We start from the raw sequence: 17,082 nt of genomic DNA, 5'->3' as shown, positions 1-17,082 counted from the left end.
CTACTACTGATTTTGGCCTAAAGTCCATGGCGTAGCCAAGTTCTCCTGCTGTTCCCTGTTTGTTATCAAAAACAAAAAAAGTCAGAAAATGAAAAAGTATTTCACATAGGACATTTATTTCCAAAGCATACTTCTCAGTCTACTCAACACAGACAGAACATCTAATTGCACCTATTTTGCCATAAAACCATATTGTGTAGGCTACATGCATAGTCCTGGAAATGTATTGCACTTACAGTCCTTTCAACATTCTTAACAATGTGCATGCAACCCCTCTCTTTATCTCATAGTCTTCTGTATCAAAGGGGATTAAGTATCCTTGCCTGGCTACTCAAACTCTTTGTTCCAGCCAAACGCTACGCCATGCCCACAGACATTAATTTCCTCTACTGCTCTGGATCTGAATACCTCCCTGACGATTTCTAGAAAGCAAACACATTCTAACCGTTCTGATTGGTCCCTGAAACCAATGGGTTGGGCCAGATCCAGAGCACATGTCGGTAAAGGGGCGTTTAAAACATTTGTCATTGGCTTTGATACTCTGATTGGTTAAAGATGATCAAATCGCTGATTACTTTGTTTTGTACAACACCATTCATTTAGACGTCACCACAACGACTTCAACGATGGCAGTCTTAGACTGAAGTATGTAGTGAACATAGAGCAGCAGAAGTATTCAATTTGAGCCGTCAGCCAATAAGTACCCACCATAAAAGTAATTTATAAAATCTTTGTAATATACACAAATAACACATTGCCCTGAATATATAGAAACATTTTGTTCAAAAACAATAACCTCTATTGCAAAACACTGCCATGGTGTATCATACCATGTCTTTTTCTTGTTGTTGTATTTTTTATCCTTTTTTCATGATATCCAATTGGTAGTTACAGTCTTGTCCTATCGCTGCAACTCCTGTACGGACTCGGGAGAGGCGAAGGTCGAGAGCCATGCGTCTTCCGAAACTGCTCGCTTAACCCAGAAGCCAGCCACACCAATGTGTCGGAGGAATCACCGTTCAATTGGCGACCAAGGTCAGCGTGCATGCGCCCGACCTGCCACAAGGAGGCGCTAGAGCGCGATGGGACAAGGACATCCCGGCCAGCCAAACCCTCCCCTAACCCAGATGGAGCTAGGCCAATTGTGTGCCGCCTCATGGGTCTCCCGGTCGCGGCCGGCTGCAACACAACCTGGGATCGAACCCAGGTCTGTCATGAAGCCTCTAGCACTGCGATGCAGTGTCTTAGACCGCTGCGCCACTCGGGAGGCCCCATACCATGTCTTTAAAGTCCCGAAGTAAAGTAGGTATGGAGAAACTGCTGTCCTTCTCCGAGGCCACAGAACCTCAATCCACTGATGTTCTTAGATGGCTGATTTCCAATACAGCCTGTAACAGTCCATCGACATTCATTGCCAGGGTTTGATTTACAAGGCTACCCTAGACACACCCAGGCACCTCCGAAAGCCTTCCAATAATTTACGTTGACACTCCTGTAAGTGTTAAAGGTATTCATGTCAGTCCAGTGCCTCTCTCTAAGGCACCATCTAAGGCACCCCCTCTAAAGCCGTTCATCCCCTTGCCATTCATCCCCAATAAGCAGGGTGAGGCCGGGAGTGACAACTCCAGTCTGAAACACTATGTTTCATCCACTGTCCAAATCCACATGTCCCCAGTACACTCCATTGATACACAGTGACTAGGATTCCCCTAGCGCAGTCAGGCAGTGGTTGGTTTGTCATACTGCAGCCGTGGCTGTGGTAATCTTTAGAGCGTCCAGCAGGTTGCGCTGTCGGACCCTGAGGCTGGCTATGGTTTCCAAGTGGGACTCACGAGTCCATCCTCTGTGTCTGTCTGACAGCCTGGTCCCCTCCACCCAACCTGAGGAATGACAGATAGAGGTAGAGGGAGAGAGCGAGAGAGGGAAACAGGGAGGGGGAGAGGAAAGAGGAGGGAGAAAAGGGAAAGAGTTTTAACAAAAAGCAACTAAAAAAGCAACCCATTTTTAGCACTCAAAAACACTGAGGTATGGAGATGTTGTGTATTCCCACAACCAATCAGGAAGTGGGTGGTTCTGTCCTCCTTACCGTCGCTGCTCTGCTGGTGGACGAGAATGACCTCAGCCTTCTCCAGGGACAGCTCGTCTGGTTGGTGGGCAACGAAGGCTCGGACACACTGCATCTGTGTGAAGTCTGTGAGTGGGAGAGCGGGTCAGAGGTCAAATACAGCAGGGTCATGAGGGTCAAGATGTTCCCATTGTCTGGCCATGCTAGGCTGGATGGCAATATAGTAATTCTCAACCCACCTTGTGCTGTAGAATAGTCAATAACAGGATGGGGCCTGGAGACAGCTGAGATCCATCGCAGTTTATCACCTCTGAAAGATCACAAGAAAACACACTTTTTACACACAATCACACACACCTGTGGATTAAACTACTCTCATTCTTTGTAACACACACACACAGGCACACAGGCACACACACAACCCTCTCTGTCTTACTGTGTGTCGGTGCTAAGTAGCAGGGCTTTCTTGTTAAGGTGGAGGCGGAAAAGGTTCTTCTCTAGAGAGTGCAGTTTGACCCGACAGTTCTCAGCTCGCAGTTCTGACACTGGAGCATGGTCTATCACCGTGAACCTGCCCCCTCTAGAACGAGGGAGGAGAAGAGGAGAGGAGTGGAGAGTTAATAAGGACCAATGATGAGAACATTGAAAAACTTTTCAATAAAAAGTGATATCAGTCTAGATTTCCTAATGCTTGGTTTGCTTTGGTTGTTGTGTGAGTGTGTTTGTCTGAGGAGACTCACTCTTTGTGCAGCGACAGCAGCAGGTAGTCATTGAAGAGGTGAAGGTAGACACTCCTCTCTGTCTCCTTCAGAGAGAAATCCATCATCTCAGTCACCGGTCCCTCTCTCACCAGCCTACGAGACTGACTGACCAGGGGGAGAGTCTACAACACACACACATAGGTTCAACTCGGTTAAAGTTTGCTGCTGTACTTTTATTGTAACTTGTTATTGTGATCAATTCAACACAGATATGTTCAAGAGACAGCATGTAAAGCAGGGGATCATGGGAGATGTAGTTTATTACTCACCCTGCATTCAAAGCCCACTCTGGCACTGAGAGAGACCAGCGACTCGATGCTCTTCATCTGAGTAATACTGTCATTGCTCTCCTGGATCAACTGAAGGACAGAGAGAGAGAAGAGAGATGGTTAACAGTTATCTCTTGGCTACATCATGTAACAGTGCACCACCGGGAGGGAATGGGGGTGTAACATACTCTCTCCAGTAGCTTCATAGCTTTGATGGCCTGGACCTCCTCCTCTGTGCCTTGGGCTGTTCTCTTCACGATGTTCTGAGGCAAAAATACAGAGACAAATGGGGAGAATGAGAGAGATTGAGAAGGGGAGAGTGAGACCGAGTCGAAGAGAGGATTATAAGGAGTAGCATACTTATATTGTGCACTTAAAACATACACATATATATATACACACACACACACACACACACACACACACACACACACACACACACACACACACACACACACACACACACACACACACACACACACACACACACACACACAGTCACACAGTCACACAAACACACCTGAACAAGGAGTTTGATTCGTGTGATCCTCTGGAAGGGGAGGATGAGGAAGGAGCGAAGAGGAAGACGCTGACACACTGGACTGCGTTCCAACTTCTCCACTACCCGCCTGAACCCTTGGTTCTCATCCCTGCAGGGCAGACAGAGAGAGAGAAAGAAGGTGCTGTTTGTAAGTCAATGTAAACACATAAACGTACAGTAATACAAAGAGTCTGTCAGAAAGAGTCTGTCCAATCAGTGAACCTTGGGGGAGGACTCACATGAGTCTCTGGTAAGTGGCATCTTGATATGATTGGTTGGTGAGGTAGGGCACGTAGACCTTCTTGAAGCGTTGACAGTGGCGAGCAATGATGTCACACACGGTAAAGTGCATCATATCAGATTCTACCCTCTCTTCCAGCTTCAACAGAAAACTACGAGAACAACAAATACAGAGAAAGACTATGAGGTAAACGTTGATAGAAAAAAGATAAACAGGGGCATAGAGAGGCCCCATGACATTTAGCCTGTGGGTTTGCTAGATTGAGGAACAAACAAATAAGTCCCAGTCCTCTCACCTGTGGCTGATGGCTCGGACATCAGCCAGCCTGGAGAACAGCCAGCTCCTGTCCTGAGTAGTCAACAGCTCCCCGAGCTGCTTAGACTTGACAAAGTGATCCACCACAATATCCAGACTACGACAGTACGACGCTTCTGAAGTTACAACCTCAAACTGCACCTGACAGGAAGAAGAAAGGAAGAGGAGAGGGGGGAGAGGGGGAGATTACAGGCACTGTTCCAAATGCCCAGAGGACCCAGAGACCCAGGCTCCAAAAAAATCTACATTAGCTACTAGGCCCCTGGCAAATGTCATCATCGACATCGCTGGTTGAAGGGTCAATTTTTTGTTATTGTTTACCTCCTGCAGGCGCCTCTGGTTGTCAGTCAGCTCCCCAAACTCAGCACTGTTCCTGACCTCAGGGATCTCCTGCCACAGTCTGGGGGACTGGGTGAGGGAGATGGAGAGGCGGGGAGAGGAAGGCCTGGCCGGGGGGGCCTGGGGTGCCTGGGGCGGCTGTGGTATGGGCAGGAACTTGGCACTGGTGCCACTGGAGGTAGAGCCAGAGTGGGACAGAGAGTGGGGGTGGATGACTGGGGGGAGACGGGGTAAGGGCCTGCGGGCCAGAGGGAGCGAGGGGGCCAGGGAGGAGGGTACGGGGGACAGGGGGACAGGGAGCTCCTCGTAGATGGAGAGGGCGTCAGAGCAAGACTGACTGAGGATCTCCCTGTTCTGAGCCGTCTCACTGTACTGCTGGTAGAGCTGGGAATCTGAGAGGGGGTGGGGGAGTGGAGGAAGGGAGGAAAGGAGAGAGAGGGAAGATAGGGAAAGGAGTAGAGGTGGAAGGGAGGCAAAGAGAGGTGACGAGAGAGATGAGTAGAGTAAGAGAGAGAGAAGTTAGACAGGGACAGAATGGGTATAGATGAAGAGGATGAGTGAAAGAGAGGCAGAGAAAGAGAGCAAATGAGAAGGTGGAAGAAAAGGTAGAGGTATAGAGAGACAGAGAAGTGGGTTATCCAGAGTGTATGGTTTGCATTTTACACTTCTTGGAATGCTATGCTGTAGCAGCAACAGTTGGTTTTAATTGGCATTAAGAGATATGAATACCTGCACAAACCTGCCTGTGGCCCTGGAGCGCAAGCACACACACACACACACACACACACACACACACACACACACACACACACACACACACACACACACACACACACACACACACACACACACACACACAACTGCCACATTTCATACAATTTCACCATGACTCATAGGCCTGCAAACCTGCTGCCATTTTGGTATGTTTAAATGATTGGGTCGGAAAGCAGAACTGAAAATGAAATCCCACAGTTTATAGGTTCCATGGAAGAAACCTACAACATGTTTGAGCTGGAAAACAATCTGGGAAAATACAGAAAGGGATCACGCACACACTGTATACATGAGTATGCCATTCACAGGAAGAAGTCTGTCTTGGGACTCACAGTACACTGCTATACAGTCATATCTAGTCCCAGTTTCAATCTGTCTGTGGACACATTTGTTTAACAGCACCCTTACTGGCAGATGATATCTGTCTGTGGAAGTATCTTGTTTGATTTTACTGACTTTTTCATTTCAAATTACAAGGAGCATGGTTAACCTAGAAATACATGTGCCTTCACAGATTCCATACCTACATAGCCATAAACACTCTCTGCTCATTGTAGCATAAAATGTTCTATTGAACTAACATTATTATCATATTATTACATATAAAATACATTTCTGAGAAGTGGATGTGTGAAAGTGGATGTGAGTGCCTCAGGGATGAAGGAGAGAAAAGAGAGGCAGAGCAGTAGAGGTAGTGCAGTAGAGGTATAGCAGCAGAGGCAGAGCAGTAGAGGTAGAGGTAGAGCAGTAGAGGCAGAGCAGTAGAGCAGTAGAGGCAGAGCAGTAGAGGTAGAGCAGTAGAAGCAGAGCAGTAGAGGCAGAGCAGTAGAGGTAGAGCAGTAAAGGCAGAGCAGTAGAGGTAGAGGTAGAGCAGTAGAGGTAGAGCAGTAGAGGTAGAGCAGTAGAAGCAGAGCAGTAGAGGCAGAGCAGTAGAGGTAGCGGTAGAGCAGTAGAGGTAGAGGTAGAGCAGTAGAGGTAGAGCAGTATAGGCAGAGCAGTAGAGGTAGAGCAGTAGAGGTAGAGCAGTAGACGTAGCGCAGTAGAGGTAGAGGTAGAGCAGTAGAGGTAGAGCAGTAGACATAGCGCAGTAGAGGTAGAGCAGTAGAGGTAGAGCAGTAGAAGTAGTGCAGTAGAGGTAGAGGTAGAGCAGTAGAGGTAGAGCAGTAGAGGTAGAGGTAGAGCAGTAGAAGTAGTGCAGTAGAGGTAGAGCAGTAGAGGTAGAGCAGTAGAGGTAGAGGTAGAGCAGTAGAAGTAGTGCAGTAGAGGTAGAGCAGTAGAGGTAGAGCAGTAGACGTAGCGCAGTAGAGGTAGAGGTAGAGCAGTGGAGGTAGAGCAGTAGAGGTAGAGGTAGAGCAGTAGAAGTAGTGCAGTAGAGGTAGAGCAGTAGAGGTAGAGCAGAGATACTCACTGTAAAATTTGGAGTTCATCCTATCTATTCTGATGGTATCCGTGACATTCCTGGACAGAGGGAGAGACAGGAGTCAGGTCAGGGAATCGTCCACACTTCATCTACAGAAGTAGTGTGGTACATTTTGTGACGACCCTCCCACTCTGTCTGCCGTATTCTTTCTCTTTGCTCTTGTTTTCCTTATTAGGATGTCGGCGGGCAGAGCTGGGAGGGTCGTCAGCGACATGGGACACACCTGGGCCCCGGTGTGTCCTGGGATAAATACACCTCTTCCTCATTCATTGAGGAGACTCTCTCCATGCAGACACACTGATAGATTTTGGTTGTGGCCGTTTTGTTTGTTTGCTTTGGCACCTTTCAACACCCCTCATTATCACATTTATGCACGCAACCACTCACTTACACTACTGATTACACACACCATTGTTAATTGTATTTACGTTACCTCAGTTAATAAATATATTTTTGTTATCCCTAATCCCCATGTTGTCTCCCTTTTTGTTACGGACTTTGAGCCGGTTCGTGACAATTTTAACTCAGGCACTAACTAACACAGCCTAGTGTTAGGGTTAAATGGCAGGCAACAAATCTAACTGTACTTATTGCATGCATGACATAAAAAGACTGACTCTATACATAAAATAAAATATGACCATGTAATAAAACAGTCACTGTGGTAGCCCAGAGCACTAACATTACATATGCCCCCTCCCTCCCCCTGCTATCTTCTACTCACCTCAGGTCCGCGTCTCCCCAGTTGACGCTCACCTCCTCCTCATCTGGAAGCAGAACATATTGATTCCAGTGTAGTCCAGAGAGGTAGAGCAACATAACCCAATAATGTAGCTCAGCCGAATATGGCCTACAGAACAGGCAGAGCTGTTTTGGGTTGGGTTGTTTGCAAAACTCCCCTGGCTGTGCTCCACTGTAGGTGGTGTGCTCTAAATTTAACTGAAGACAGAGCTGGGATAGAATGGCTAGAAGAGTCATGGAGGAGGAATGAGTTCTGGTTCCAGACAGTCTAACCCTGCCTATTTATTGCGAGATTCTGGGATTGCCACACTGTCCCCACCTACACTGTCCTCCTCCCTTTTCCCCGCCCCCTTCCCCATTTCAGTGACTCGGCTTGTAAGTCTCCTCATAAAATCACTTCAATGAACAGATGATGAAATTCACACCAAGATTATAAGGACATTTCAACAGCAGAACAGAAGTCCACAGTTGTGGTAAGGTTGGGTTAGTTAGCATCAGAGGTTGGCTCTCATTAAGATTTTTGTGAGATCCCACATGAAAAAATACTAGTTTACTATAGAATATTACAATACTTACTATAGAATGTTGTAGTATACTGTAGAATACTATGGTAAATACTACAGTAATGTCCACAAAAACACTACAGTCAGCAAAAACACTCCAGTAAATACTACAGTATATTACAATTCGCAAAAACACTACATTAATTACTTTTGTATATACTACAGTTCTTTTACTACAGTACTTATACTATAGTTAACTGTAAATACTACAGTATACTACAGTAAATATTCCAGTATTCTGCAAAAACACTACAGCAAATACTACAGTAAAGTCTGCAAAAACCCTATAGTGAATACTTAAGCAAAAAGGCCCAATGGGGTGTGGTATATGGCTAATATAGCATAGCTAAGGGCTGTTCTTATGCAGGACGCATCGAGGAGTGCCTGGATACAGCCCTTAGCTGTGGTATATTGGCCATATACCACAAACCCCTGAGGTACCTTATTGCTTTTATAAACTGCTTACCAATGTAATTAGAACAATAAAAAGTATGTTTTTGTCATACCAGTGTGAGACAGTCTGGTACCACGTCTTTCAGACAATCAGCATTCAGGGCTCGAACTACCTGGTTTATAATATAGTATTTATACCATAGTATACTATAGTATTTTTTCATGTGAGTATCAATAACTAAGAATGAACATTTGTATAACTGTCTTCAAATTAAAAAGTTTGAACTCTTCTGTCTGGCGTTCTAAAAGGTTTGGTTAGGTTGACAAAATGAGATGATTGAGATGATCAGGAAATGAGTTCATAATTAGGATATTCTAATGTTAATCTGTGTTAGGTGTTGAGCTGCTTTTCTCTTGATTTATTCCTCCTTCACTTTCTGTCTGTCTCACCTGACACCTGGAATATTCTTGTTCTGCGATCCCTTGCATCTTCTCTTCCTTCTTCTTCTTCCTCGTTTCTTCTTTCTGTTGTCTTGTGAAACCCCCGCCTCCTATACCGAACATCGGTGCCCAAATCTTGGAAACTACAAGTGCTCTTCACCCCCCCTCCTCCCGTTTTTTTACTCTCTTCCCTGCCCTCCCTCATCCTCTCCTCTTCCCCTCCTACCCCCTTCTCCTCCTCCCTTTCCACTTTCCTCTCCTCAGTCGCCTCTCCCACTTTCCCCCTGTCGTCGGTCCAATCTTCTATCCTTCTTTCCTGCTTCCCCTCTACCACACTATTCTCTTCCCCCTCTACCACACTATTCTCTTCCCCCTCTCCCACAGTCCTCTCTTTCTCCCCTTCTTCCACCGTCTTTTCCTCTATGGGGATGATAGGTTGTTCTGAATCAGGGTTGTATATAAGGCTGGGGCAGCTGGTTGGTTTGTACAGGGTGTTGCTCACAGAGAGAAACAGATCTTCCTCTTTCTGGGCATTCGCTTCTTTCTCTGCATCCAGTATATGAACCTCGTCCCCAACTTCGACCCCTTTCTCTGTCTCTGTCTCACCCTCAACCTCTGTCACCATCTCTACCTGGATATGTATATGACTGTCTGTTTGTCTGTCCGCACACACATTGTTATCTTCCACCTCCTCTCCCTGTCTGTCTGTAGGTGTGTCACCATGAGTATTGTGTAGGGTCAGGGCAGCATGCATGTCTATGGGTTTGCCATCACCAAGCATAGCTGTGAGAGCCTCAGCATGCATGTCTGTTAGTTTCTCCCCTGTACCTCTCTCATCCTCCACCTTCCCTGGCTCTGCCTCCCGTTCAGCCAGCCTCGCCTCCACCGACTTCCTCCCACGCTTCGTCCTCTTCTGAACCGTGGCGTAGACGGTTGAGGCTTCTCCCCACTCTGGCGTCTCATCCTTTTCTTCCTCTAGTGCCTCTTCTACCCTCTCGGTCCCTCTCGCAGTCTGGCTGACCTTTTGACCTCCCTGTGACTCTGGCTGGGGGTTGCCGAGGGCGTGTTCCTCCGAGCTGCCAAGGATCTCACTCAATACGTTCTTGGCCCACTTCATGTGTGAGGCCTGGGAGTGGCGCTTGGCCTCCTCTTCTGTGCTCCAGGCTCCACTTATACGGATTTGGATGGCCACAGCTTCCTCTGGGCTCATCACTCCAGGGTTATTCTGGTCAGAGGTGGCTTGGTCAACTACAGCGACCCCATGGTGGTGGTACTCTCCACTGGGATGTGAAGATGTACCTATCTCTGGGTCTGTCCTCCTCCTGTCTGTTGGGTCACTCTCTCTTGTTTCTGTGTACTCTTTATGTCTTTCTCTCCACTCTTTGAGGAGTTTTTCGGTCTCAGAGCTCCTCCTTCGCTCTATCTCAGCGTATGGGTTCTCCTCCATGACCTTCAGTCGTTCTCCGCTCTCTCGTTCTAGGGTGGTGTGACTGACGTCCACTATGGAGCTCTCTTCTGTGTCTGTTCTCTCCTCCTTTGGCACGTGGATCTCATCCCTCACTATTTTTCTCTCATCCTCAGCCCCTTGGTCTCCATCTCTGGAAGGGTTTTCATGAGGGACGTGTGTGATGTCATCACTGTCCCTATGACCATATCCAGGATTTTGATTGGTCCGCTCTGATTTCATGTCACCCAGGACTGCTGTCTGATTGGGTTTTGATCTGGGCAGTGTTTGTCCAATCACACAGAATACATAGGTGGGTTGCTTCTTCCCCTTTCCGTCATTCACCTCTCCCTCCACTGCATCATCTTTTTGCTCTGTCCGCTCTTCTGTTCTTTCTCGCTCTCTTTCATGTCTTCTCCCTCTACCTCTCTCCATCTCTTCCTCGCTCCCCTGAAAGCTAACAGGTTGCCTGATATGATTAGTGAACCCAACTTCCAAGAATTACTTGCAGTCCTCAAACTCCTCTTCTCCACCACTGGACACAGTGATAAAGCCGTCCTCAGAGGAATGGATTCTATCCCTCTCTCCTTCCCACTCTGCATATCTATCACTTCCTTCTTCTTCCTCTCTGTCACCCTCTGTGTTATCTGTCACATTCTCTCTCTCCGTCTCCCTGTCCCTTTGCCAGCGTTCCTCTCTCTCTCCATCGCTATCAGTCTGGTGTTCCTCTCCTCTGCTATAACTCCTCCAGGCTTCTGTCTCATCGTCTTCATCTACATTTAACCCTCTCTCCAAATACCTCTCCCTCCCTCCCTCCCTCTCAGTTTCTCTCTCTTCATCTATGGACTTTCTTTGTTCCACCACCCCATCCTCTTGTCCTTCTCCCTCTGTCTTCCTCTCTTTTTCTCTGCCTGTCCTTTGTTCCACGGATCTGTCCTCTTCTTCACTTCTATCTCTCCATCTGTTAGTGTCCCTATCTCTTTCTCGCTCTATAACCTCATCCTCTAAAGAGGAGTCTTTGTTATATCTGACCTTCTGTGGTTCTAGCCACATCTTCCTTTGCTCAGGGCGCTTTGGTATCGTCTCCTCCTCTCCTTCTTCTCTCCCCCTCACTCTATCTGGTCTCTCTCTTTCACTACACTCTCGCTGCCCCCTATCCACATCCTTCTCTCCCTCTGACTCCTTCTCTTCATTACTTTCTCTTCCTCTTCTCCATTTTCTTTCCCTCTCTATGTCACTGCTCCATTCTCCGCTGCTCTGGGCTCGTGGTGGCACCCTTGGGGCTGTCTCACTCGGCGATTGACTAGCTCCGTCTGCTCCTCCCTCCCTTTTGGGATCTGTCTCTCTGTCCCTTTTCTCCCTGCGCCTCCTCTCTTCATCCTCCCCCTTGGAATATCTCTCCCTCTCTCTGAATCTCTCTCCGTCCATCCGCTTCCCTCTCTCTCCTGTTACATTGGGCTGTGTTTTCTCCCTATCTTTCTCCGGATCCCTCCTTTCCCTTGGTCCGTTCTCTTGCCTGCCCCCTTCTCTCACCCCATCCCTCTCTCTCTCCACTTCCCTCGCTTTTCTCCTGTCTCTCTCTCTGTATCTGTCCATGTCCCTCTCTCCATCAATGTCCCTGCCCCCGTCCCTCACTCTCTGTCTATAAGCATCTTTCCTTCCATCCCTCTCTCTGTACATCTCCCCCCCTCTCCATTTCTGCCTCTCCTTTTCTTTCTCTCTCACTCTATCCCATGATGTGTTCCCCTCAGTGTCCCCCTCACTTTTACTGTGCAGATGTTTCAGTTCTCTTCTGTTGTCATCTCTCACTCTCTCTTTCCACTTCTCTCCATCACTGTCTCCCTCACTCCTGGTGTCCCTCTGTCCTTCTGTATTTCCTTCCCTCCTTCCATCCCTGCCCTCACTATCCGAATAGTTCTGTGAATCTCCCTCTCTTCCTCTAACTTCCCTTTCTCCCTGCCAGAGTTTTGGCCTCTCTCGCTCTCCATCTATATAACCTTCTCGTTTGCTCCATAGGTCATTGCCCTTTGAGAACCTCTCTCTTCTCCTCTCTCTGAAATCTGTCTCCACTTCCTTCGCTCTCTCCCTCCGTCTCACTGTCTTATCCTCCATGGGCCTCCCTCCATTTTTCTCTCTGTCCTCCTTTGCCCTGATTCTCTCCCTCTCCCTCTCCCTCTCTCTGTACCTTTGGAAGTCCCTCTCTGCATCTCGATACCGCTGAATCTTTGATGCTGTCTCTCGTTCTCTCTCCCAGTCATCCATCTCTGTTCCCTTCTGTCTCTCCAATTGTCTCGTTCCTTCTTTCCCCACATCTTCCTCCACAAATGCACTCATTCTTCTGTCTCTCTCTTTGCTATTTTTTATAATTGTAGGAAACGTGTCTCCTTTCTTTCTCTCCTTTTCTCTGTCGTTCCTGATGTCCAGATTTGAAGTAGGTCTTCCATTGGCACGTCTCTCTCCCGCTCTCTCCCTTTCTCTCTCTCTCCATTCCCTTTCCTCCTCCCTCCCTCTGAATATGGGGGAACAGTCCTTCTCTCTGTTCCTCTCTCTTGGTCCGGGTTCCATCCCTTTTCTTCTATTTCTTGTTTTGTCCTTCAATCTCTCCATTTCTCTTTCTCTCCTCCATTCCTCCTCTCGGATCCTCTCCCTCTCTCTGTCTGTCCGGGCCATAGTTCCAGGTCTGGGACTTGTTTCGCGGCAGATCTGGCTGATTGGCTGAGGGTTCAAGTAGGAAGCGCTTTGATTGGATGGATCAAATGTGTCAAAGGGAGTCAGACTGGGGCGTTTGGTCCCCATGGTAACATACTTTTTTCAGAACCTGAAAGACGGTAATATTCTCTCGTTAAATTATAATTCATCACAATCTGGACATTCTGCAAGAATACTGCCACAACCAATAGAATCACTTGAAGTAGCAACACTTTCAATCACGAAATGGAGATAAAGGAATATTGAGATCACTGAAAATGGAAGGTTAACAACAGCATTAGGCCTATTGTGGCCCCTGAACACTGAAGCTGAATAGTGGCCTAGTGTCTTTACCAGCCCTGACCAATGCTTCACTATTCATTCATTTAAATTGGAAGTAAAAAAAAAATCTATTACAAAAAGGTGAAAATACTGTAACTATAATACAACACAAGTCCAATGTGTTATAACTGTGGATGTTATGATGATAAGAATCACAGGCAACAATGTGTTTATGCGATCAGTTTGAGACCACAGCATTACAACCTTTAGTCAGCCAACACTTAATAGCCAACTCTGTAATTCAATACACTTTAACTCAATGGGTTCTACTGCTAACTGCTTGAGTTAATTTAAATGGAAAATCTACTCAAAAACTACATTTTCCCTTTAAGCTTGGAGCACCAAGTATCTATACAACAACAGAGCCAACAGCAAAGTGTTGTAGATAATGACAGAAACAGCCCAGCAGATTATGTGACACCTGGGAACACTGATTTATTGAACGCAGCACAGCACACATCTGCATAGCACAGTCCACATAACATCGCTCAGCACACCAACTAACCCTAAAACAGGACTCCCTTACACACAATGAAAACACATCTAACACATAAACCACTAGTCAAATTAGCCATGAATCAATGTTAGAACTGTAGAATGACTGGTAGATCAGTAGAGAAACACAGTAAAGAGATCTGAGGGACTCACCTGAGTTTAGTACGCTAGGGAGGTCTAGTCTCCCTTCTCTCTGCAGCTCTCAGTTAGTTCAGTAGTGTGAACTAACAAGGATTGCACAACACAAGCAATCCTTCCTCTCCAGATCTGCTGGGGGGGAGTTCTATTTCAACTTTAATCTAATCCTGACGCTCTGTCTCTCTCAGCATCTGTTTTCTTCTCAATCTGTCTGTCAACCTCTCCCCTCACTTCTTCTCTCTCTCCTTCTCTCTCTTGTTGTTTTACCCCTCCTCCTCCCTCCTTCCTTGCTCAAATTCCCAAACAAGTCCGAACAGATTGACACTTATCTTCCCCTTCCTCTTTTTCTCTCTGTCTTGTCTTCACAGCCTCTGTTAATGAACAGAAGAATCTGGACAAACTAAACAAAAAGCCTGCGGACTTTATCCCACAAATCAATCTGTTCTCCTTCCTCCAACACTGACGTGATCAGTTACTGTTGATCCCAAGATGAAGCTCGCTGACTCACTATCTCTCTCTCTCTCTCCTGCTCCATTCCTCTCTCACCAAATACAGGAAGTACACCTCCTGGGTGTCTCTCCCTTGTCTGTGATTGGTTGATGTAGGATAGCCGGGTGTGTCTGCATAGCACACTTAAGGTAGGTAAGGGTTGTAGATTCTAGAATCAAGGAAGGGGGATGGGAGGCAAAAAGGAATGAGAACACACTCACACTGCGACTCAGCAAACAAACCACCAACACAGCCTACAGCAAGCTTATAAAAACTTCCCTAACATTCCCTGGAGAAGTAGTAAATTGGGAAAGAACTCCAAGTTCCACAGAAAAGGAAAGCTAGTTCTTCAGATCACAGTAACAGGATTGGGCAATGACAGAAAAGGAAGAGGGACATATATAGGTCAGCTGTACTGTCAGTGCTGCTAGGGCCAGGAGTTTACCCAGACCACATGGCATGATTAGGAAACCTTGGGGCCCAAGTCATTACAAATACCTTTTACCTAATGTAAATCCATAAGATAACGTGTCAGATAGATGTATTGTAGCTGTAAGATCACTAAATAATGTAAATCCATAAGATAACGTGTCAGATAGATGTATCCTTTCCGCTGGTATTTTCTGGGCTTGGGTTCGATGAGGGTGGGGTGTCAGAGTGGAGGGAAGCTACACCCCCTCAGGATGGGACACAGCACTCAATGGCAATTGAATGAGGAAAAATAATTTTGGGGGGAAAGAAATTATTCATCAAGTCTGTTGCAAAATATTTGTGGAGAAGAAACTGTATTTTCACATCTGTCTGTTCCACCTCTAGATAATCCTATTGTACCCTCATCCCAAGATCAAACATACCTGGAGTGCATGCACTCTGTTTAAACCAATAAATGAAGTGGTGGGCTACCTCTAATCCTTTCATGTAAATGCGTGAAGGAGGATGCTAATTAGGTTACAGCGACAATCAGACAGAGAAAACAGGTTTGGATTATATCACCATCACCCCTCCACACAGTGATCAGTGAAGAAACATTGTTGATCCTGTCACGTCCTGACCAGTAAAAAGGGTCATTTGTCATTGTAGTTGGTCAGGGCGTGGCAGGGGGTGTTGTTTTTGTGTGTTTTGGGGTTTGTTTGTTTCCAGGGGATATGTTCTAGTTTTCATTTTCTATGTTTGTTTTTCTTTGTGTGGCCGAGTATGGTTTCCAATCAGAGGCAGGTGTCGTTAGTTGTCTCTGATTGGAAGCCATACTTAGGCAGCCTGTTTTTTCCTGTGGGTTGTGGGTGGTTGCTTTCCATTATAGTCTTGTACCTTACGGAACTGTCGTTTTGTCATTTGTTAGTATTTTTGTTTAAGTGTTCACTTTATTAATAATAAAGAAAGAAGATGAGCACTATACCCGCTGTGCTTTGGTCCCCTTTCATCGACGCTTGTGACAGAACCACCCACCAAAGACGGACCGAGCAGCGTGGAAGGGAGCAACAGCAGAGGTATCTGGAGTCCTGGACCTGGGAGGAAATCCTGGATGGTAAAGGACCATGGAGGCAATCTGGAGTGTATCGCCGCCCGCCGGAGGCGTTACTGGGAGGAACGGCTGGAACGTCAGGAGGAGGCTGAGAGGCAGCCCCCCCCCCCCCAAAGAAATGGGGGGGGGGGCATACGGGTAGTTTGGCTAGGTCGGGGGGAGCCCTGACCTAACTTCCCGGGCATACAGGAGAGAGCCGTGGAGCAAACCGGAGCCGAGAAAGGAGTCGAGCGCCGAGCTTGACGCGAGATTCCGGAAGGAGGTACTGGCGGAGAGGGCACGACTGAGCAGGCGTGCAGAGGGGCGAGCGATGCATTACGGGGTGACGCGCACTATCTCGCCCATCCGCACGCACAGTCCGGTGCGGTCGTTGCGGGCTCCGCAGCGTTGCCGTGCTAGAGTGGGCACTCAGCCAGGAAGGAGTGTGCCTGCTCAGCGCATCTGGCCGCCAGCGCGTCTCCTCGGCCCAGTTTATCCTGCGCCTGCTCTACGCACGGCAGCCCTCATTCCCCAGGACAGCCCAGTTCGCCCTGTGCCAGCGCTCCGCCCGTGCCGGACTACAGTGACCATCCAGCCAGGACGGGGTGTGCCAGCCCTGAGCTCCAGACCTCCGGTGCGCCTCCACAGCCCAGTGTGCCCCGTGCCTGCTCTGCGCACCCAGTCTCCTGTAAGTCCAGCGACGCTCCTCAGCCCGGAGCCTCCAGTGACGCTCCCCAGTCAGGAGCCTCCAGCAACGCTCCTCAGCCCGGAGCCTCCAGCGACGCTCCTCAGCCCGGAGCCTCCAGCGACGCCTCCCAGTCCGGAGCCTCCAGCGACGCCTCCCAGTCCGGAGCCTCCAGCGACGCCTCCCAGTCCGGAGCCTCCAGCAACGCCTCCCAGTCAAGAGCCTTCAGCGGTGGTCTGCAACCCAGAGCCTTCAGCGGTGGTCTGCAACCCAAGAGCCTTCAGCGGTGGTCTGCAGCCAAGAGCCTTCAGCGGTGGTCTGCAGCCAAGAGCCTTCAGCGGTGGTCTTCAGCCAAGAGCCTTCAGCAATGGTCTACAGCCCAGAGCCTCTAGCGGGGTTCGGCAGGGCAGAATGGGAGCTACGCCCGGAGCCAGAGC

At 47.9% G+C, this 17,082-nt stretch overlaps 1 protein-coding gene across 2 annotated transcripts; it reads right to left on the bottom strand.

The window, feature by feature from the left end:
• Nucleotides 1-97: 97 nt before the first annotated feature.
• Nucleotides 98-14,531, bottom strand: LOC106605835 (rho guanine nucleotide exchange factor 19). 2 transcript variants are annotated; one of them, XM_014201806.2, is made up of 15 exons: nt 13,986-14,531; nt 8,873-13,125; nt 7,450-7,492; nt 6,714-6,763; nt 4,514-4,923; nt 4,173-4,333; nt 3,876-4,028; nt 3,616-3,745; nt 3,284-3,358; nt 3,096-3,185; nt 2,806-2,948; nt 2,502-2,645; nt 2,305-2,375; nt 2,087-2,191; nt 98-1,880 (listed from the first exon to the last, which is right to left on the bottom strand). In XM_014201806.2, the coding sequence occupies exons 2-15, from the start codon at nt 10,740-10,742 to the stop codon at nt 1,738-1,740; spliced, it is 3,588 nt and encodes a 1,195-aa protein (XP_014057281.2). In that variant the 5' UTR covers nt 10,743-13,125; nt 13,986-14,531; the 3' UTR covers nt 98-1,737. The 2 variants fall into 2 exon arrangements, with proteins under 2 accessions (XP_014057281.2, XP_014057282.2); XM_014201807.2 differs by having other exon boundaries at nt 9,692-13,125; nt 13,986-14,529.
• Nucleotides 14,532-17,082: the final 2,551 nt, after the last annotated feature.

The sequence above is a fragment of the Salmo salar genome, chromosome ssa05 (genome assembly GCF_905237065.1).
Source record: "Salmo salar chromosome ssa05, Ssal_v3.1, whole genome shotgun sequence".
NCBI lineage: Eukaryota > Metazoa > Chordata > Actinopteri > Salmoniformes > Salmonidae > Salmo > Salmo salar.
Note: the sequence above shows the minus strand (reverse complement) of the source record. Positions and strands in the feature narration are given on the sequence as shown.

Bases quoted from the DNA above. Each gene is read 5' to 3' on its own strand.
- LOC106605835 (XM_014201806.2), bottom strand. From the start codon at position 10,742: ATGGAGAGAGGTAGAGGGAGAAGACATGAAAGAGAGCGAGAAAGAACA. The intron at 7,493-8,872 runs GTGAGACAGACA...TTCTGCTTCCAG, and splicing joins AAGAATATTCCAGGTGTCAG to ATGAGGAGGAGGTGAGCGTC. The intron at 2,192-2,304 runs GTGGGTTGAGAA...TCCCACTCACAG, and splicing joins TGACTATTCTACAGCACAAG to ACTTCACACAGATGCAGTGT.